General features: G+C 37.6%; 3 protein-coding genes across 5 annotated transcripts in view; 2 read left to right on the top strand and 1 right to left on the bottom strand.

Annotated features, from left to right (window-relative positions):
- Positions 1–226: 226 nt before the first annotated feature.
- gpbp1l1 (GC-rich promoter binding protein 1-like 1) lies at positions 227–12,148 on the bottom strand. The gene is made up of 12 exons (XM_081380007.1): positions 11,904–12,148; positions 9,720–10,820; positions 7,912–8,025; positions 7,575–7,704; positions 7,169–7,482; positions 6,925–7,000; positions 6,622–6,818; positions 6,308–6,448; positions 3,807–3,962; positions 3,060–3,178; positions 2,089–2,191; positions 227–1,970 (listed from the first exon to the last, which is right to left on the bottom strand). The coding sequence occupies exons 3-12, from the start codon at positions 7,969–7,971 to the stop codon at positions 1,815–1,817; spliced, it is 1,452 nt and encodes a 483-aa protein (XP_081236133.1). The 5' UTR covers positions 7,972–8,025; positions 9,720–10,820; positions 11,904–12,148; the 3' UTR covers positions 227–1,814.
- A 1,127-nt stretch (positions 12,149–13,275) lies between these two features.
- Positions 13,276–15,582, top strand: tmem69 (transmembrane protein 69). The gene is made up of 3 exons (XM_081380008.1): positions 13,276–13,408; positions 13,594–13,643; positions 13,870–15,582. The coding sequence occupies exons 2-3, from the start codon at positions 13,599–13,601 to the stop codon at positions 14,551–14,553; spliced, it is 729 nt and encodes a 242-aa protein (XP_081236134.1). The 5' UTR covers positions 13,276–13,408; positions 13,594–13,598; the 3' UTR covers positions 14,554–15,582.
- A 1,532-nt stretch (positions 15,583–17,114) lies between these two features.
- Positions 17,115–22,525, top strand: part of mast2 (microtubule associated serine/threonine kinase 2) — a 171,754-nt gene continuing 166,343 nt past the window's right edge. For all 3 annotated transcript variants that reach the window (XM_081381253.1, XM_081381255.1, XM_081381254.1), the window contains exon 1: positions 17,115–18,052. In XM_081381253.1, coding sequence (XP_081237379.1) covers positions 17,972–18,052 — 81 coding nt within the window. In that variant the 5' untranslated portion in view covers positions 17,115–17,971. The remainder of the gene's footprint in view (positions 18,053–22,525) is intronic.

The following is a 22,525-nucleotide window of genomic DNA, read 5'->3' on the forward strand; positions in this document are numbered from 1 at the left end:
TTGCCCTCTTAAAACATAAAAAAATGTTTCCCAAGTGTTTCAGCAGAAAACGAAAGGCTGGACATGTTTGGCAAACTGATGCAAAATATTTATTACAATTCTTTTCTCCGATCTTTTCATTGTGATGCAGTAGTTTATGCCTGCTTTGTCTCATACAGATAAACCCATACAGGACACCTTTCATCTTCTCAAATCTGTAAATAATGTTATCAAAATAATCTTAATCTTCCAAAACTCACAATTTTTTATTCTTATATTTTTTTTTACAATCCACCCTGAATATCAAGGCTGCAGAAACAATATAATGCAAACAAAAGAAGAAGAAAAAAAAACTATTTATGTGGGAATTTTTACAGCTGTACCAAAATTAAAAAAGAAACTTAAATCTGTGATAAAGCAATTTTATACCCTATCAGCAAAAACAAGGTACAAAAAAAGGAGATGCACAATTTACACCAGCAGTCCCTCATGAAATAAAGAACTTTTAAAGATGGATCTCTACTTCACTGCCAGCAGCAGGGATAGAACTCAGCTCCCAAAATGAACCTCAAATGAACTGTTTAAGGAACAACATAGCAGAACAAAATGTGCAAGCCATCTCACTGAATCAGTCATTACAAACCAGACATCAGATTAATTCCTGCATTGTAAACATTACATAAGCTCAATAATGTTTAATGCCTTCTATTCCATTGGGTAGATTTTATTTGGGATTTGTGAGGGAATAAGTTCTTGTGTTTACTGAATACCCCTTATCAATCCACATGCAATGAATGTAAAGCTTTTGAAAATGATTGCCACAGCATTATGTCTATAAGCACGAGAACTCTGAAGTGTTCAGGATTTCAATATGGTTTAAATCAAACAGCTTTTAGGTTATTCAGAAAAAAAAAAACTTTTATACCACGGATGGGCAAGAAAGAAGATTTTTTGAACTTCAATTTTTCCAAAACAGAACCCAACATTAGTGAACTGAACATCTGTATGTTCATCTGGCGTACCAGAACTCAACATAAACAGACCCTTCCATCCAAACTCTACCTTTATTCAAAAACCAGCTCCCAACATACTCTTGCGCAACTAACTTTTAAACAAGCTTTAAGGTTTTCTCTCACATGTGTACTTGGCAGACATATGAAATCAGGTATATTAGTATGATTCTGCAGAATGAGAAGCGTGAAAATGAGCAGGGTTTGCTGAAACTGGAGCCAGAAATGGACTGATGTTCTAGCTGCCAGACCGCATGTGACAGTCCATTCAGTGTTGCTTTAGTTCTTCCTTGCTGCAGGGATGACTGGCTTGAGTTCATTTCTATGAGGGACTGAGAGCAACGTCGCAGTCAGCGGCTCACAATGATTGTTTCATCTTAACACTAATGCTACGAATTGTTTTCGCGAAAAGGAAAAAAAAAAAAAAATCTTTTAGAAAGGTGTCAAAGCCATTTTATAGAACATTCAGAATGATGTCATATTTCACGTTAAATCACGGTTATAATTGGTGTTATTATTATGAATTAGTCTTTTTCCCAAGCAAAACAAAAAAGATCTGGTGGAGGGGTGCATGTGGCTTTCTTTGACATTTCTAGTTCAGGGCAAAGAACAAAAAGCAGACAAGGAGAGAAAAGAGGGGGGATCAAACAGAAAGACATCGCTTATGAGGTGACAAGTGATTTCTTTTTCTCTCCGCCTGGGATATGACCGATGTTCCTTGTCCATGAAAAGAATCTTTTCTCTCTTCTTTTAGTTTGAAATAACTGGGTGTGATGGAGACAGATTGAGAGAAAGGGAAATGTGGGAGTGGTGTTTAAAGCCACATTAGGTATCATCATCATCGGAGGTCTGGCTGCTACTGCTCGTCTCAGATTCGGAGCCCTCTTCCAGGCCAGGGTTTGGGGTGTTCCTCCAGGTTAGCAGGGCCACACTACGTGGCTTTAAGAGCACACCATTACGCCCAAAACCAATCTTCTTCATCTGACACAAAACACACACACAGTCACTCAGGAAGTTAACTATAAATGTCCATGATGCACTTAATTTTAAGCAAAGAATAAACTAAAAATAAAAGTGACACTATATGCATTTCCCATACCTGTTCAGTTTTAGCTTGAAACTCTTTGAGTTCGTCTTCAGTGAGGGGCTGGAAGTTGTCATCATTTTCTGGGTATTCTTGCCATCCCATAGCCTTCAGCAACCTGTCAGAGAGGATCCACATGTGTGAATATGTGGATTACAGATGTTGTCTTTGTGGGCAGATCAATTTGTGGCTCTTTTTAAAAACTAGCGTGCTACCTATGGAGGTAGCATGACATCTTAAGTGTGCTTCCAAATGATCAAAGATACATAGTTTCAAAAAATTATAAGGTGGCATTGAAAGTATCCTTCATGAGGAAATCAAATTAGGGCTGGGCGATATATCGCATGACATTGTTAGGCGCATCTCGTCAGTAAAGCCAGTTCGTATCGCCTGCGATAATTAATGCGATATGGCTCAGCTTGTCAGTGAACTACGGCTCTGTGTAGTAAACGCCGCTCCATTTGAAAGCAGGTGATGGCGATTTACTACTAATCAAGGAACCGGCTTTACTGACGAGATGCGCAGACAAAGTCATGCGATAAATCGCCCAGCCCTAAATCAAATCTCAAATAAACTGCAGTGAAAAAAATAAATTGTGGTTGAAACAAGGGAAATTTGCTTGCAAATAAGCTTTTTTTTGTTTTAATTAATAATGCATTAAGATAAAATAATATTTATTCTATTATCAGAAAAGTAAAAATGCATTATATTATCATAAAATTAAAACTGTATTTTTATGCTTTTAATTTTGCAGCGCTAGCTTGGCAACATGCTAAAGGCCAACTTGTGAACTCAATTGTCTTTGTCTATTTGTATGATATATGTAGTTGCCCAGTGCCCATGTAAAGCATTCCAAATCAGTCACTTGAGACATACCATTTAAGCTATTAGAAGTAATTTGCACATGTAGACGGAACACTAGGTTTTGGAACTGAGCTTATATGTGTCTGAAGTGTTGAAGTGTTTGTGTGTGAGATTGCTCTGACCTGTGTTCCGCCTCCAGAGAGCTGGACAAGTGCTCTGGGTCTGAGTCACTGAGAGAGTGGGAGATGCCGTTCTCATGACTCTCTCCAAACTCTTTTGGTTCAGGGGTGCTTCCCTCTCCCTAAACACAAAGAAAAATTACAAACAAGGGCTTTAGCAAACAAAAATATGAGGCAGAATTAAAATCAATCAACTGCTTAGTGCAGTGTTGTTATTGTTAACTAAAACTATTTCTATAACTATACATACAATTTAAATATTAGATGAAAAACTAAGCGCTATACTAATGAAATTTAGAAATGTTTTGGAAACTAACTGAAATGACATTTTTAAAACTAAAATAAAAACAAAAGTGTGTAAAAAAATAAAAAATACAATAAAAAAATGACTAGAAAAGTCACATTAAAAAAATAAAATTAAAATGAGAACTAGAAACAAAAACAAGATAATTCAAAACATTAATACATGCTATAATATATAAATAATATTAAAATGACACTGGCTTAGTGAACTCAAACTGAAACCATGAAAATAAGTAATAACTAATGCACCATATTCAAGCAGAAAAACACAATAATCATTCATATTGAATAGCTGTTGTGAAAAACCAGTGGCCGATGGCTAATATAATGGCAAAAAAAATGTAACTGATGTAAGCGCGAATATCTGCGCCAATCTTAAAATGAGCAAATGAATCTGCTTATTACTACAGCTAATAAACAGCAGATCAGAGATGAACACATCTGCACCTCTGCTGGAGCTCCTGGGCTGTGGCAGTCACTCATATCCCCGTTTCGCTCATCCTTTAGTCCACGCAGGAACTCACTCTTACGGTCTGTGCTGCGGCGCATCAGTTTTAGCCTTGAGGGGGTGATGTCTATGGGAGGGGTGGTGCTGGAGGGCGGCTATGGAGGGAGGGAGAGAGAGAGATGGAAAGATAAATATAAATGCTGGGTAAGCAGACATGTTGATTATTGATATTCTCCTATGGATAAACATGATAACATTCTGATATTTAATGAATATTGGAGAATGCAGAAATGATGTAGTAAACATTTTTCGTTCAATCACCATCTGTTTGTGTATTTGGCATATGTCCACATTGTACAATGAAACAAGGCAAGAATTTGCTGACATGAAGCCAACCACTATCATATTATTTAGGAATATCAGGTACCAGTTCCTCACTGGCAAGAGATTAAAAGGTTTTGTGTGGCAATTCCATGTCATTGTACATTTTTATATGTTGATAATATTTAACTTGATGGGTGGAACAACAAAGATAAGAAACTGATGTTAATTCTCCATGCAGTTAGCACAAAGGCTACAAGAAAACGGAGCCACCTATGTGATGGAATCTTTAAAGACCCAGACAGAAGAATCTTTTAGAATATGGAGTAAATGGACTGAATACATTAAACCTATAAAATCAGACTTCTATTGATTTGGAAAAAGGTGTTTATTGAACGTTAAATGGTTTACAGTGTAGTTCCTTTAATGCCGGGTTCAGACTACACGATATCAGCCCGAGTTTCGAGGGTATTCGTAGATGACAATCGGGCATCAGGAAGCAAGAATAAACCATTTTATCTTTTATAGCGTTTCATAGTGGACAACAACCGACACCGCATCTGTGACACTTCACGACGTCCCGAGAGAAAAACTAGCATGTTTTTTTTTTTTTTTTTTTTTTTTAGTCCTTCACGATGGGTTCTGTCACGTGACGTTGACCACAGAAACTCTTTCGTACACAGCTTTTAAACATGGCGAAACGAAAGAGAGATGGGTGCTGCCTGGTGGAACTATGCAATGGAGGACAGCTTTTTGGAACTATGGCAACAATACTCCATACTGTCCTCTTTGTCCAATCCTGGAACATGTCCAGTGTTGGGTTTCGCTTCTGTAGCCATTGATTCAGTAGCTCTTGTTTCTGGAAGTTAGTCGCTAGTTCTGCCTTCTTGATGACATCACACATGTTGTTAACCTTTTCACACGTAAATTTAAAATATTCTGGCTGACCCCCAAGCGTGAGTTTTTCAAGGCGACCGTTATTTAGAATGTGTCCCTTTATTGTTTCCATGGTGACGCATCATTGCTTGTAACGTGACACACCGCAGCCACAAGAGCGCTGAATGACTGATGATCTGCTTTTATATAATTATTCACAAATTTGTTAGGTATAGCATGAAATATCTGATATTCTGATTGTCAAAAATGTGCAACTGGATGCGTTTTGTTGTTTAAACACCTTTATTACGATCGCGTTAGTTTAGCTATATGCGCGATGGGTGCCGCCATGTTAGTCGGTGCCTCAGTTCAGAGAATCGGATCTGTTGGATTTACAACACGTGAATGCGTCCACTTCTCCCGTAATACATGAAATTAAGTGGCCAGTGAACTGGGAGAAGAAAAGAGTAAACTTTAAAGTTATTTACAAAATGTGTATCTGATATGAATAAAACGTGTTTATTATAATGGAAAGGATTATTATTGCCACTTCCAGACATCAGTGTGTATTTTACAAACTCTTTTTTGTTTTATTAATACTTATGTGAATTTAAATGTCTGAAACCTAAAATAAACATTATGTGGTTGAAAACTCTGAATAGTTGATATATGACAAGCTCTGTTTAAGTCCATCTCTGGCTCAGCGCCAGCCAACGCGCGAAAGCACATTTGAATTTAGAAGTTGATCACGTGATGCACTGACCGTTCTAATCACACCTCCAGGGACCAGCCATGACTGATCACACCGGTGTGATCGTACGTGCGAAAGGGTTAAAGACAGCAAGAGATGATTGGTCAGAAAGAACTTGTTGTCTGACATGTTTCTTGTCCATGACAACAAAAATTTAGGAGTCAAACTCATTGTGCTCACATTGTGCTCTGACACAATGACTATTGTAACAGACAAAAATATCATGTAGTCTGAACCTCGCATAATAGTTTAAGAAAGTAGCTCCCCATGTTTTACTGTATAATATAGTCGCTGATAAAAACGGGGGGAAATAAAACATTTGGAAAAATTAAGAATTGTTTTATGCAAGATTTGTGAAATACATATCAGGTAACGATTTTGTAAACATATTAACATTCTCGTTTTATTATAGAAATAATAATTATTGGATGCGTTTCTTGCATAACAAAGAAATGATTGGTTCTGACTTTTTAAAATGACTCAGCTTACTGGTTTAATCACAACCTACTAATAAAAAAAACCCAGCCTCCATGCCTGACTTTGTCATTTTACCTCTTTAGAAGTGCCATGGGCAGGTGCACTGACGGGTGTCAGAGGTTTGGTCACAGACACAGGGCTGGTGAAGGCTGAATCCCGTCCAGAAAAATGCAAACCCACTTTAGTTTCCCTTCCATTGGGTTTCCATGGGCCTGACTATAAAAAAAAGACAGAGGTTTTATTTATTAAACAGAAACTACACAATTGTCCTAATATAATAAAACCAACATTAGGAAAAAATCTCACCATAAGTGACGTGATTCAATAAGCAGGTGTAACAAATTACAAACATCATGCAAGTACTATTTTTAAATCCCCTAGCTCGGTACCTTTGTGGGGGCAGTGGCAGGTTTGGGCACCAGATTCTTGTAGACACTGGGTCCAGTGATGGGGACTTTAGAACCATTGGCGGACAGAGGGCCAGCACTGGCAAAGCCAGCTGAGAAAGCAGCACTGGGGTCCTCCTTAGACACTTTCTTAATGACCAGCATCTTAGACATAGCCTGCTTAGCACTAGGGGGGTTCTCTGTAAAAGAAGTTGCAAAAAAATGTCCAGAACAAACCAATAAATGTAACTATTTGAAATCTATGCAAGTGGAACACGGTGACTCGATAAACGAAAGCAACATTACCCCATACTCCTGCTGGAGTCCCGACAGCACGAGGCTGACTTGCTGGCTTTCCAGTTGTCTCTGGGTTCAAGGAGGGCTAAAATTCACATGAAAACAGAAGGTATGAATGCAAAGCAGTCAGTTCATTAAAAGGCATGTAAAGAATGACAGAACTAAACCGCTTTAATAACATAAGCAGTGAACTCATGCCTGGTAGGGGTGTGACCCCACTACACAAGTAAACAAAGAGGAAAAAAAAACTTACAAAATCCTCATCAACAAACTTGAGCTTGTCATCGTTGCGCTCCTCATCAGAATATCTGTCCTGATATGAGCCACCTTTGCGTGGATGAAAGTTTCCATTACGTTGTCGGTGGCCTCCTTGTCTGTCCCTTTCACCTCCACGTTTGATATGCCGAGCATGGTGGTGGTGAGGGCCTTCCTGGCCCCTCTGTACCCCATGCCAGCTGGGGGTCTCCTTCCACCCTGGTCCGCCTCCCAATCCCCCCTGACTCCCCTTCGCAACACCAGAGTCTACAGAGTCATGCCTCAATAGAGATGGCTGCTGCCATCCATCACCTGAAGAAAAAAAATGAATAGCTATTACACATGGCAGGTCAAAAAGCAGGTTAACTCTACATGAGGAGGAAGTTAGATGCGTGTTCAGCAACCTCCAGGGGCTCTTAGTGGGTCATTGTTGAAGAAGCCATCAGAGGAGTTGTGTCTGCGACGGTTAACTCCCGGCCGGCTGTCTCCGCGGGGAAAGTGCTCTCCATGCTTCTCAAGGGGGGCAGCAGGGGACTGGAAATAAATAAATAAATAAATAAATAAATAAATAAATCAATCACACAGACATATTAAACAGACAGTTTTTACTTAAAAAAGCTTATTTTAGAAAAGAATGATTAGGGTCAAGAGAACTAAGAGAGTCCTTTAAGTAAAGCTGTCCTGATTTTTTTTTTTTTTAAATGCACAGGTCAATACAAAGTCAACAATCCATTACAATACCTTGGCGGACTGAGGCGTGGAGAAGTTAAGCCAGGCAGGAACAAAGTCATGCTGCGCCATTTAGGTCCAGTGTCTCCCGTCAGTGGATGGAGGCATCAAACCTCATGGCCTGAACTGACAATGCAAGCAACAAACATCATGTCACCATAATCTACTACAACAAAAAAACTCCCATATCCCATTAATGCAAACACATTTAAAGTGATCATGAAATGGAAATTGCAATTGTGTTTTTTATTAAGTATTTGTATATCCGAGTGAAACTTTTTTAACTTAAAAATGTAGGGTGGGACTTGATTTTGACTCGTCTCGTGTGAGTGACAGGTTGGTGGAGGGAAAGTACTGGAACTCCTCTGGCCACTGGACAACCTTATTGCCCAGCATTTGCACCAGAGTAAACATCATCATTCTTGATGTTGCTGCAAGGAGGGGGGGACATTAATGTTTTTGATAAAAGATTACAAGGGCGTATGAAAAAAGAATGATGTGTATGGATGAATCATTTATAGCAAATACTGGAATATTCCATAACTCTTTAAAAGGTGAAAAATGAAATTTTAGCAGCAACAAATGCAAAATGACTGTTTTCAAACAAGTTTGGAATGTACCCCCATCAGCCAAAGGTCAGGCAAACAGATAGTCTTCACCTGAAACTCATGTCATTGGTTGAGAATGTTGCGGAGTCAGGCTGAAGAGAATAGGCTGTGTTTTGAAAACACCACAGGGTCAGTGTTTCCACATTTCGGAGAAATCAACCTTCAAATGGCTTGCTTGCAGTTATATTTGCATTTTAAAGGTGCTAAAAATTGCCCAATAACTTGACAGATATTACTGAAAAATATATCTTTAGAAATCACACCTGTAACAGCCCTAGGCTCTATACAGAGTGAAGGAGCTGGCCAACATATTCAAACCTGACTTGAGTGGATGGGTAGGGTTTAAGTGGAATAAATGATTGAAGAATTCTAGCATACATCACCAGAGAGAAGTCAGGAATTTACTATTTATAGGATATTACAGGAATATCGAGATACAACATTTTTAATTTAAACATTGAGGTGAAAAAATGGGTAACACTTTACAATCCAAGTGGATGCTGCACACTGGTGGTGATTGAGGAGAGACCCCGACATGACTGTAAAGCGCTTTGGGTGTACAGTAGTACTTATGAAACGCGCTATATAAATGCCTCATTCATTCATTCACAATAAGGTTTCATTAGTTAATGAACTAATAATGAACTGCACTTAAACAGCCTTTATTAATCTTTGCTAATGTTAAGTTCAACATTTACTAATGCTTCATTATTAATCAAATGTAGTATTTGTTAACATTAGTTAATGCAGTGAACTAACATGAACAAACAATGAACAGCTGTGTTATTAATAACTAATGTTAACAAAGATTAACAAATACAGTAACAAATGTATTGCTCATGGTTAGTTTATGTTAGTTAAATACATTAATGTTAGCAAATGAAACATTATTGTAAAGTGTCATACATTTTTTTATTTTAAAATAGATTAATTACATGCCGATTTTATATTTAATGTCTTTTTTAAAGACAAGCGAGCAGCTTCCAGGTTAAACATTAAAACAAAAAACACTAACTTCTGCTTTATTTCTCTCTTGGTCTTGACATGAAAGATTTTTGTTTAGATTTATCAAAACAAACTTTAAAACAACTAGCCTAATTCTACTGAATGGCAAATTTCACATTTCATTACTGTAAGAGGTAGGCTAACTAATTCAGAGTGCAAAATAAACAACACCAAGAAACGTTCTAGCTAAATGTTGTGGCTTCTTACCCCAGAGACAAAGGCTCTGTAGTTCGATGGCCCTGTCCTTGGCTGTGTCTGTGTAGAGGGCCCGACCAACGCACTTTCACAGGCTTTGAAGCCTCAGGACAACCGCAGCTCCTGCCACAGGCAAACTCCAGTTTCCAGGATGGTGCAAAGAAGGGGATGGAAGTGAAACTTGTGCAGCCCAAGGTGAAATTGTTAGGTGATGGAAAAGATGGTGACGTGTTGTTTTTGATCAATGGCGTGTAGTTGTGGACGAGTAGTGGATGTGTTTGATCTGTAATGCCAGAGTGACTCTCCACGACACCCTTAGTTCACCGACGATGACTGTGTGCATTCAGGGCGACCGAATACAAGTCCAGTCACTTATTCTGGGGGCTTGTGGTAGCAGCACGTTGTGCCTGCTCTGACACTCAGAAACTCCTTTACGAACTCATTTTCAGCTGAACACACACAGCGACAAAAAAAAAAACGGAGAGTGGGTTTGTACCACACAATGCTGGTTTGTGGAAAGTGGTGATCTGAATATATTCACCTCATCAAAACAGCGAAGGTGCTACGTCAGGGCGAAAAGGGGAGGGGGGCTGATTTGTCACATCACAATAGCTAGAAGTGCTTTATGTTATAAAGTCATGAGAATTGCTTTAGCCTTCAACAGCTCATACTTTGGATGCTTCAGTGAACCAAACAATGAAAACTTGACATCTTTAATTATCGGCCCACATGGCTGATAAATGGCTGGTGAACCAATATCACGTTAGGCTACCAAAAAAATTGGAAGTGAATATGATTTGCCTCCTAACAACACTTCCGATCTTCCAGTTCATCAAATTAGAAGACACTTCCACAGGTGAGTAACTTGAAGCCAATGTGCACAGATTCTGGTTAAACGCGATGTACCGTGCATTGGTGATTCAAATGAAACTCGATGACAAAACACAAGCGTCCAGGTGCAAGCAAACCTTGAACATTCACTGAGAAACAACAGGTGTACTCCAGATTGTATTATTGCATGTTGGGAGATCTTGGGTCTCTTAAAATCCTGCAGTCACAGATCCAACAGGTCGTTCTTCCTCCAGATCTTCACAAATAATCTGCAGACCAACTCTGTAAAATAACAAGCAATATTTAGATCAATTTATGTCTTTTATCTAGCCTATATATTTGAAAGACCAAAATGAATGTTCATATGTCCCAAATGCTGTCTTCGAAACAACCACCAAGGCATTAAAAAGTTTGGCAGCACAATAAGCTGCCTTGACAGGTTACAAATGTGCTACAACTACTTTAAAGGAAATAAACATTCTACTCATTATTTACTCATCCATCATCCGCATGTTGTTCAAAACACATGTTTTTTTCCCTCAGAGGAAAATGCAAGATAATAGGCAGAATGACATCTCTTGTAACGACTGACTTACACTGCATGGAAAAAGAGTCAAAGTGAATGATGATGACTATTCTACCAACATCTCTTTTCTCATCCTAAAACCATACAAGTTTGAAACAACAAGAGAGAGAGAGTAAATTATAAAAATAAACGTGATTTTTGAGTGAGCTACGTTATCCTTTTAACATGGCTAATCATCTCCTTGCCAAGGGACTTTATATGAAATATGGCCATACATTTTCTAACTAACATTACAGTAAGATAAACAATTTGTTTGTATAATTGTTGTTTCAAACTTGCAAAGTAAAGTGAGGGAAACTAAAAGCAGGGTTAAGAGTTAGCTGCAGGATTGAAGTAGAATTGACTTTGAAATATATTTGTGATAATAGCAAACTAATACTTAATATGCTCGTCCAAACGTTCTGGCGCATACAGTAGTTCACCATACCAAGACAATTTCGCAAATTACGAGTAAATAGTAATTCGTCTTTCTACTTACTGAACACTCGCTAGCACGACACAGCTAGCATAGTAGGCCATTCGATGTGTGCATAAACCTTTTAGTCCACGTTGACTGGTTAAATTTAAACTTTTCAGAGCAAAGAAACTTTTAGGCATCATTAGACGGCTGCATAGGGGTGAATTGTAACTACTCCGACTTGTGTCGTGACGAAATACGTGTTGTTTTAGCCACGGCGCGAACTAGGCTAAGCTAGCATCCCGAGCAGGAATAAAGTGTTGTAAAATGGCTCCCTCTCGACACCAAACCAAACCAAATAAACATTTCGTTAAACACCTACCTTTTGATCCCTTGTCTATCCCAATAACTTAATCGAAGACAACGATGCGCCGCTTGTCAAGTCAATTTGACAGTTTGGAGGTTGTCGTATATCTGATTCTGTATTTTGTTTGTGTTTTTAATCACACTCGTTCCGACTTTGCCAATCCATCTAGCTTGTTCCTGTCTACTTCTGCACAGACGAGCTAATCGATCGCAGAGCACAGCGCGCTCGACGCGTCATAACATTCTGCCCCAGCTCAAACCAGCTTGAAAAACACAGAGCGCGGACTTTTAAAGTTTACAACTAACTTACTCTTGAAATATATTGAGTTAAATGGTTACAAAAACGTATGTAAACAACATGGCAAAATGGGCGCAAATGCAAATTAGCTCTACAAGAAAGCATTTATTGAGTCCACGGTGTCTGGTTTCACAGGCATTTGTACACATGAAGGAACGAAAAAATAACCAGGTGTGCGTTGGTCTACAAAATGCACAAAGTTGTCACTTAAATCTGACAAGGGATAGGTTTTCGTGGCAACTTTGCCTATTATATTCAGTTATATAGCTGCTCTTCCAGAAAAATTAATAGACATTTCGAACAAAACACAAACATCTATTTGGAGAATCAACATTGTATGTGCATAACATGCCAAATAAGGTAAACAGCATTCCTTTTTTTTTTTTTTTTTTGCACAAACAGTACGTGATGTCATTCAGTTAATAGGCCTAATGATTAAACAAATATGAAAAAACTATTTTAATTTGGAAAATAATAATTGGATATAATAATACTTAAACAAGCCTTTATATATTTGTGCTTTTCTTTGTTGTTCAGACTACATAATTGTATCAGATTGCATACATTTTGAATAATAAAATCTGATATCTCTATAGTGGATTTGAATAAGATAAATACATAAACAAGCAAACATAATAAATACATTTGAAGTGTGAACATGGCTATGATAATGACCAACATCATATAGACTTATTCGCTATCCTGTTCTTTATATTACAGATATAAATCCATCTGTGCAATGATCTGTGCCAGTATTCTCTTAATCTGTCCTCCACTGTCCCTTTTTTCTTTTTCCGAATTAATTTTCAGTCAAACCTGACCACAAATAATATATATATATATATATATATATATATATATATATATATATATATATATATATATATATATATATATATATATATATATATATATTAAATGTAATACATTTATATTAATTACATTTAGTTAAGTTGACATGAAACTGCACTTAATTGTTTTACACTCCATTCCCATGAGACTCCATCACATCTATAAAAGTCTAATGCAGTTTTAAAAGTAATAATTGCATTTAATTTGAATTTATATACATGATCCGGACTCTTCCGTAGGACTTTTATAAGAACTTTCCAGGCATTTTGCGTGTTATGATGTGTCTGGCTTCACATTTCCACACGCGTTGTAATGACCTTCTGCTGACTAAATCTACGTTTTATTTTAGGACGTTATGATATGAAATCAAGGTATGTTTTAATAAGTTTAATCGAATCCTGTTTCTGACATAAGATATAAAACCACTGATTGTGCGCTGTTAGCTTTAACAATGTGCAATTCAGTTCAGCAACTTGACATCCGATGTGATTCAGACAGCACTTGAGCAACTGTCCTTAAATGAATGTTTAATGTTTTCATATTATTTAAATTGCAGGTAAAATGTTGGCCAGTATAATCGGACGTCACATCCTTGGCAACTTTGGGGTGAGTGAAACATTTTACCCGTCAAATTTTCTTTATATTATATTATTTTATCTCATTTTATTTATGTATTTTTACGCGTGTTCCGTTATGAATAACAATACAGTACTCCGTGTTATCTAATGGTAATAGACCTCCAACACGTTATGTATTTTATTTTTTCATTGTTTATGAGAATTCTCATTAAGATTGAAGCAATTGTTTTAATTCAGATGTGTTCTTTGTTCAGGTGTCCAGAAAGTTTGCCTGTTTAGGGCCGTGGACCACTCATTGTTCAACACTGTTCACTAGAGGTTTATATGGACAGTTGCCCCCAAGACATGTTGCTGGTGCTGTTCTGGGAGCGCAGTCATTTCACTGGTCTGGCCAGAGACCGAAAAAACGGCCTCAGGAAGAGAGTCCGCCAAGAGAACTTGATTTGCTTCGTTATGACATGAGAGACCTAAAGAAAGCTCCAAAGCCGGCCCTCTATCTCGGATTATCTGGTCTCATTCCTTTTGTATCCGCTCCTCTGCTTATGGCTGTCACTGAACTGTATCTTCCCGAAGTTGCATTTGCTCAAGTTGTATACGGAGCGTCCATTGTTTCCTTTCTAGGTGGAGTACGCTGGGGTTTCGCTTTGCCTTCTGGAAGTCCAGCAAAACCTGACTGGCTCAATTTAGCCAACAGCGTGGTTCCCTCACTGATTGCTTGGACAGCACTCCTTTTTTCCCACGACATTACACAGTCTGCTGCAATTGTCATAATAGGGCTTGGGATATCATTGCATTATGACCTGTCCCTCCTGCCCACATACCCCGGCTGGTTTAAAGCACTGAGGACAATCCTCACAGCTGTAGCTTTTTTCTCCTTGATAGGCACTGTTGTCATTAAGCAGTTTTATCCTGAGAAGAAGTATTTCTCTGATAAATAATTTATGCATATTTGTAATGTCAGTCCATTGATATTAAATATGTTAAAAGTGTCATCACTAATAATGTGTTTACATTACATCATATTCTACACCATGTTGAATCACTGAATCTTTCAGTTTTTTTCATTTCTGACTCCATTCTCTTACTTTTTATAAAATATCCATTTGGCTTCCTATTGGTATAGGCCAAACAGGTATTAAATTGTTGTAGTGAATTCAAATGACAATTTTTCCTGACTTTAATGTAACTTCGCATACTGCGTCAGTTAGATTATACAAATACTGAAATAAAATTAGAATTGCATACTCAAAGTATTTTTAAATTTTAAGTGATTTTGAACGAAAAATCTTGCAGTGTAAATGCAAAAATGTTTGAAATGGAACTGTATTGTATTGAACAAGTAAACTTTCTTTTGTATCTATTTTTTTTTAATGATTTTAGCAAAAACTAAATTCTGTGTAGTCATGTCATTCATACACCGTAAAACCTAACAGTTACTAAATAAAACAAGTTAATTTTACTCAAATATTACTTAAAGTTCATTGTACTTAATAGAAAAAAATGTATTTGAACTCAATAACTGATTATATTAAGTAGAATTCAAACGGAATGAGTTACAGCAGATTTCTAGTTCCCAACATGCTTTGCGTCGGACTGTTAAAGGAGAGTACATTTTAAAATTAAGTGTTATTTTATCATGTTAATATATGGGGTGATCTGTTAGTGTTCAATGTTCTGTTTGTTGGAATTTAAAAGGGTTTGGGGGCGGGTGGTGGTGCTGAAAAGTAAAGCCTGTGGTTAGGTTGAGGATTTAGGAAAAGCAATGGCAGTGATCCTTCGAAGGCTGCGAAGGTCTGACTGAACGTTGTTAAATGGGTCGGTCTTGCCTATGGAGGACTGTTCTTGTCTCCTAGCAACTGTGATAGCTTTTTTGAAAGTTAAATTAAACTGTCTGAAAACAAAACAGGGTTCACAAACTGTCTAAATGTTTCATCATGCACGGTCCATTTCTTTATACAATAAAGAGTATAAACTATCTATAATTGCATCTTAGTAAGATATGAGTCAACATTTGAACCGCTTTAAAGTGTTTTTTTTTTTAGGTCATTTTAGATGTTTTACATTTGTATCATTAGATATTTGAGTAAGTTGAAACCCAATACTTGCGTTTAAAAGAGTAATTTGTTAATTTCTCTCAAAAAAAGTCCTGTTGTCACTGGCATGCAATGAATTCTGGGGTAGACAAGGCCACGAAGGATGTATCTGTTGTATCCTTCATTTCATGAGAAACGAAGGATCCTTTGAATTGAGACAACCTTCGCCGTGCCTCGGTGATGCAATCGGCCTTTGAAGGATGCAGCCTTTGAAATGGGACACAGCTATAGTCTATTTGCTTATTTCTTGCATGCAGGCTCTTGTGTTTTTGCCAATTAGTAAATAATTAACAGTAAATGATTTGAGTTAATTTAAAGGTTTTTTATTAATTTAATTAGGCCTAAGTTTCAGCTACACAAAGTATTTAAGTGGAATCGTAGTTTAATATTATGTGGACTCAAATGGAATACTTTTACAAAACTCATAATAAATATTAGTTTTCAAACCTAAATGGGTTAAGGCAATTGGTTTCCTCAAAAGCTTTGAGTTCAGTTGCCCTAACTCGTTGGGTTTTACAGTGTATGCTGCTGAAAGTTTTTCAATGCTTTATCTATTTTTTTTTATTTTTTTTTTTATTTGTAGCATTTGTTGGCAACTGTACTACAAAAAACTAAGAGTGGACTAAGATTCACCTTTCAAGAATCCATGCACCAAAATATAGACTGTTGCTTCATGACATTCCAAATGATTGTTTCTTTCATGTTTCTTTTTGAGGTGCCCCACTCCCCTCCTACATCACATTTTTTATGATACAAGCCAAAAATCTGGCATGTGGCTCTGTTCACCAATTCAGAATTCATTGTGCTCCCTATTGTAACACATTCAATTGACATAAATCTCCATAACACACACGGCGACCTTGTCATTGCGTCTAATTTAATTATAATTTGAATTTCATTTAATAAATTTAATAATAAGAAAAATTAAGAAATTAAGTCTACTTCTCATGTTTCTTTTTTCTTCAGTATATATATATATATACTTATATATATATATAAGTCAATAAAAGACTTTCAATATTGTTTCATGCAGAATGAATGTAATAATTGTTATCAAAAAAAAACATCACTTTAGTCTCAGCAGATGGCAGCAAATACTAAGTAAAGTCGTATTTCACCAAAAAGAAATTTTTTCTTGCCCCTTCTAAACCATTGGAGGATCAGCCCTCCGGTGTGCAACGCAAGACTCCCCCACTTGACTCTGCTCATACAGACTGAACTGAGATCAGCGCTCCAGTGTAGTTGCGAGACACCCCACTTAGACTCTGCTCGTACAGACTGAACTCAGATCAGCATTTGGCGCGCACCCACCGTCGTTCACTGGATCCGAGCTTCAGGAAGCTGCTAGGTTTCCTCCCCGGAGAAAAGCAACGACATGGACCGGCTTTTATTAGCAATTATTTCTGCCACCGAGCCGTTTCGCTGCAACGGCTGGGTTTACGTTTGAGTGAAGTTGGAGGAGAAAAGCGGAGCTTCGTGCCCGCATGATAGAATGATCCGTATCAAAACAGAGCTCGCGCTCGAGACCTGACTCACGAGACATGATGAACAGTTGAGCTCGCGCTGTGTTGTGGCTCCGCGGCAAAGTATCTCGTCAGTCTGGCGGCTGACTGAATGAAAAAATATCGCGCTTTTTAAGGTTTTTGTTAAGGCCGAGGTAACTGCGGAATGCTAAAGTATTAGTTTACAGAGAAGAGAAAATACGCTGGGTTATTGGAAACTGCAACAAGCACGTTGGAAACGCGGCGTTTTTCAACGTAATGGTGACCTGTCGTTATAATCTCACATTGACAGACACGAGACCGGCGAGTTTATTTACACATTGTTTTTTAAACAGTCACTTCATTTTTGTAAACCCGAAAAGACGTTTATTTTGCGGATGTTGTTAAACTTTATCAGCAGACAGTTAGCGAGCTAACTTAGCGAGTTCCGCCGGCTGATTTGCCGCGCTAAAGTCGCATAGTTTAGTTACGTTACGTTACATAAAACTGAAGACAAAACAGTATTTGAAGGGAAAACTGACAGGCTGTCATGGCAACTCGTTTTGTTACTTAAGGTCGAGACGAGAGATCAACACAAAAGCCACGGTGTCGAACCTGCTGTCACTACTGATTCTGTCTTTGTGTTTGTGGACCAAAGTTGAGGAGAGGTTTGCCCACCATGTATCAGAACAAGACCTGTTTCACCATCTAATGCACTGACCATCGGATTCATCGATACATTACTATTGTAGCAGATTGTTTCTCAACCCCCATCCACCAGAATGAAGGGAACCGAGAGCAAAAACAAAAGGAAACTCTGCACCTCTGAGCAGCGGGAGAGCAGCACTGAAGGAAAAGACGAGGTGAGTGATCTTGCACTGAAACGAGGACCCGTTTTAACACAGATACATTGCATGTTTATTTTAAAATGCAAGGTAAACAACATATTACAAACGCAGTCCTTTTAGATAGTGGTGCATGTGACGCAGCTGCCCTGCAGAATGAGCGTAGTGCATCCATTCAATCCATCCGTGAAGAATCTGCTTACAGATCAAGTGCATTATGGCATTGAAGCTTTTCTTACAAAAATCCCTCATCAAGTGATATAGTGAAAGCAGGAGTGTACAGAGAAAAAGTGTAAGGTCGTCTGCTTGTGTATAGTACTTAACTATAGCTTGCATAGCAACTATGATGATGAATTAACTGTCGTCTTTATTTTGTTTAAATTATTATATAAGACTAGTTTGTTCAATTGCATTATATTCCAGACTGATGGAATATTATTAAAAACAATACACACCCAGGACATCATCAATGCACACTGGGTTTTGTGTGTTTTTGCATTGTTTATAATTAGCTTTGTACACTTATCCGAGTAAGTTTATGGGACTTGCTCAAGTTTATTACCCATATTATATTTGTTTTGCAAGAGTTTTATTGGCTCCTTGTTTTCTGACAATGTGAGTCTTGTGTTATCATTGATGGTGATAGGACAGAGTGACACTGGAAGGAAATAAAACAAGGGGAGTACTTATAGTTATTTTGTGAAACACTCACAAGTTTTGTTTCTTAATTTTTTTTTTACAAAAAGTGCAAAAGCATCTGATGAAATTCTTACTTAAGAAATTTCTTATGTGGTCACAGTGTCTATCAATTAAGTGGAATTCAACTAATAGATATACACATTGATTTCAAAGTGGCTGTGTGTGTCATTGCTGCAATATAATGGGCAATAATATAACAGAAGTAGCCTAATTCATCCTAGCGAGGGCATAAAATGAGAAGTGATGCAATACATTGTTCCAAGATTGTTCAGAGAAGTACCGACTAGATTAAATAAAGAAATAGTGAGATCATGAAGTTGTTTTTGTAACAACTTATGAGTTAATATATCCAAATTTCTTGAACACAGCACTGCCTGCACTCATTCCTGTCTTTAAAGAGCATCAGTCTGGTCAAGCTGTATTTTGTTTTTGAACTATCAAAATGTCTGGCTTGTGTTCACTCTGATATTTTGTCTCGTTCTTCCATATACCAGACACATAGTAGCTAAGAGGAAGTCAAATTCAGTCACAATGTGACTGTTGTGTTTCCGTGTTTAATGTTAGTCAGTGTGCCTGATGAGATCATAAAAGGAGTGGCAATGTTCAGGTGAGCCATTAGTCTTCTTTCTAACCTGACCAGGATGACAGAGTGACCTATAGTGCAGAGAATCATCTTTTTTTTTTGTTGCACTTTCTGAGATGTAAAATCCTGTGTTTCCATGCTTTTTGCCTTTTTAATGAAGTGCTGCATGGCCTTTTGTCCAAAAGTGCAAGTGCTTAGGTTGCAAGATATGGTACAATAAACCTGACAAGTATTCTGACATGTAGGCTAAGTTTCAGAATTTTGAGGGAAAATTTATGCTTTTTAATCACCCTACAGTAAACGATTAATTTCCAACATGACAGAATGTGAAAATAACACCTGAAAGAAAATCTCTTCCAACATTAGTCCATGCTTTAGGTTTATGGAAGTTTGCAATGCAGAACAGTGCATTTAAGTGCTAACAAACTATTGATATTGCTATGAACTCCACAGCACCCTTTTGATTCTTTCTTTTGAATGCTCTCCATGTGCAGTAAAAAGTTTATCCGGTCCTGTTTTACTATAATTCAGAATTGGAATGCACATCTTATAAGGTTTGGCTCCTGTTTCATGGGCTCAGTTTTTTCCTTCTTATAACCTTTCAGTGGTGAGCTAAACATCTGTGGTATTCAGCGTTGTTTTAAGAGTTCCTCTCCCCGGTAAACATTAAACTATGTTTTAAAAGTTCTTTGACCAGCAGCACAGATGGCTTGGGCTGGTGCAAAAAGCTGTTACATAAGCAAATCCCAACCCAAATCAGCTTTTCATCCTCGCATTTACTTGAATAAATATTTTTGATCATTTGAAAGATGAACTGACATAACCAGACTTGGTTAGATAATGGAAAATGGGGTTACAACATGTTGTTGATGTTGCTGAAGACTAATTCCCTTTTGGCATCTAAGCTCTTAACTCTTATACTGAAATGAGGGCTAAAATAGGCCAGTGCTGTACTGTGAGCCTGTTAAACATTGCTGTCGAGAGCTTTCTGTCTGATCGCTGTATAGCATCTGCATCAATAGAAGATGGTGCCAGATATGCTCCCCAATCATTTTGCAGTGTTGTAAAGTAGTCTGCTAATCAAGTTATGGAGAGTGGCCTCAGTAGACAGCCTTGACTAGTTTTGTCGTAGTTCATTAGAGAGCATTTGGATTATCCTTTAACCCCTAGCCTTTATGATATGGTGAATCTATAACTGGGAAATTGCTTCTGTGCACTTAATGAGTCCGTGAAGGGTTTAATCTAGAGCTGCAATAGACAGTGAAGCAAAAGGAAAAGATGCTGTCACTTGTCATTGCATTATGCAGAACTATCATTTAAAAGGCCATGGCCATCTGATCAAGTGTGTTCGTGTGGTTTCCAATTAAATTAAGTTATCCATTAAAGTCAGATCTTTCATATTCACTCATTTTCACTTACTCTCTCCCCTCTGTTTCCACACAGACATCTGCTCAGTTGATGATGGCATAATTTGATGTAAAAATGACACTGTTAGTTTTACCTTGATAAGCAAATCATGTTTGACAGTGTGAACGCGTTCAATGTGTAAATGATAATTTATTATTTGTTTGTTTCAGTAATGTGTTTGTTTCAAACACTATTTGTTTGAAACTGATAATAAATATCAGTAAATACTGGTAACTTACATAATATAATGAAGTTGAATCTATTTTTTTTTTTTAAATTTCGTTTAATATTTCCACACAAAGGCGCGTGATATAGCCTACCGCTCTGAGCTTTGAGAGGGATGTGGGACACGAGCAGGAAAGAGACCATCAATCTCTTTTCTGATATCTTAATGTTTTCTACTTGTAAAAGGTATGAAGAGCGAATTTATCTTCTACAAGGGCAAGGCATTTAGGCTGTTTGCGCGCTGCCAGAGAAAGCAAAACTAAAATTTCCCGCGCGTGTGAAACGCGCTTTACAAAATGAACTTGACGCGCCTTACCAATTACCATGTCTGATAACAAGCACAAACTGTGTTAAAAAGAATTTGACGTACAAGTAAAAATGTAGGCTATCTGACCTACAGCGTTTTTCTAGGCTACTTTACCACAGTAAAGAATACGAAAATAATCGACCTAAAAGCGAAGGAAGAAACGTTTATAATTTGGGTGAGACGCGAGTGAAGATATGGGAAAAGAAAAAAGAGATTCCATGCAGGGATGAGTCGCGATTTTTGAATATTCGATTAGTTGATTTAATTACAGAATATCTAATGGTCTGTCGTGCGATCATTCTCTAAAATAAAATCTCCATGTTCTGGTGCTGATGCAGCGGTGACGCGTTCATGTAACCGGAGGGTGACGCTGCCAATAACGCACATAAGCTGTTAGAAAGAACCGGCAAAAATAATGATTATGAACGTGTCAAATATAGCAAGGAGACATTTGAATTGTTTATTAATAAAGTGTTGTGTGTGTGTGTGTGTGTGTGTGTGTGTGTGTGTGTGTGTGTGTGTGTGTGTGTGTGTGTGTCAGTATCGGGCTGCAAAGATGAAGCTGATAATGCTCACTCTTCGCAGTGAACGCGAGAGAGAAATGCACACTTCATACGGAATAGAAGCATATGCTAGTCGGTTTATTTTCCGTTTTGAATTGTTTTGTTTGAAAGTAGACAATTCAAGCTTTCTATAAGGAATAACTAAAGGAATATTTTTAAATTCGCTGATAATCGGGTGACCAGATCGCAAACCAGAATTCAAAGCCGACAAAGCTTAAGTTTATGGGCTCACGTAGGCTACAACTCTCTCATTCGTCATGAATTAAAACTTTTCCATGGCTGCGATATAACATTTAATTGCTAACCTATTATTTCTTTTGTAAACAAAGCTTTGTGTGTCATAATATTAATGTAAAACAGCATTCATATACAAAAAATTTTTTTAGGCGAACAACCGCCGGTACTACTCAGCCACCGCGGTGGTGCGGTTGTCAAGTTTACCGGCACAGCCCTAAGGTCTATATTAGCTTTGAGACCATCAATAAGCTTGTGCATTCTTATTAGTTGACAAAACGTTTAGAAGCTATAAACATTTAAAATTCACAGACTTCCGCTTCCAGGAAAATATTGATGACTAATATTGTGCAGGTGAATTCTGTAATAATCCTAATAATTTTAATACATATATTTTTAAATATTAGCCTGAAATATTGGCCATTATATCAGTTATCAGTCATAGTGCACTGGCAAACAGAGAATAATTAAGC

Source organism: Scardinius erythrophthalmus, assembly GCF_964197995.2.
Source record: "Scardinius erythrophthalmus genome assembly, chromosome: 12".
Classification (NCBI taxonomy): Eukaryota; Metazoa; Chordata; class Actinopteri; order Cypriniformes; family Leuciscidae; genus Scardinius; species Scardinius erythrophthalmus.

Excerpts from the sequence above, each read along its gene's own strand:
- tmem69 (XM_081380008.1), top strand. The coding sequence starts at position 13,599 with ATGTTGGCCAGTATAATCGGACGTCACATCCTTGGCAACTTTGGG. Across the intron at positions 13,644-13,869 it reads ACATCCTTGGCAACTTTGGG|GTGTCCAGAAAGTTTGCCTG; the intron begins GTGAGTGAAACA and ends TTCTTTGTTCAG.
- gpbp1l1 (XM_081380007.1), bottom strand. The coding sequence starts at position 7,971 with ATGGCGCAGCATGACTTTGTTCCTGCCTGGCTTAACTTCTCCACGCCT. Across the intron at positions 7,483-7,574 it reads CCCACTAAGAGCCCCTGGAG|GTGATGGATGGCAGCAGCCA; the intron begins GTTGCTGAACAC and ends TTTTTTCTTCAG. Across the intron at positions 6,819-6,924 it reads GACTCCAGCAGGAGTATGGG|AGAACCCCCCTAGTGCTAAG; the intron begins GTAATGTTGCTT and ends CTTCTTTTACAG.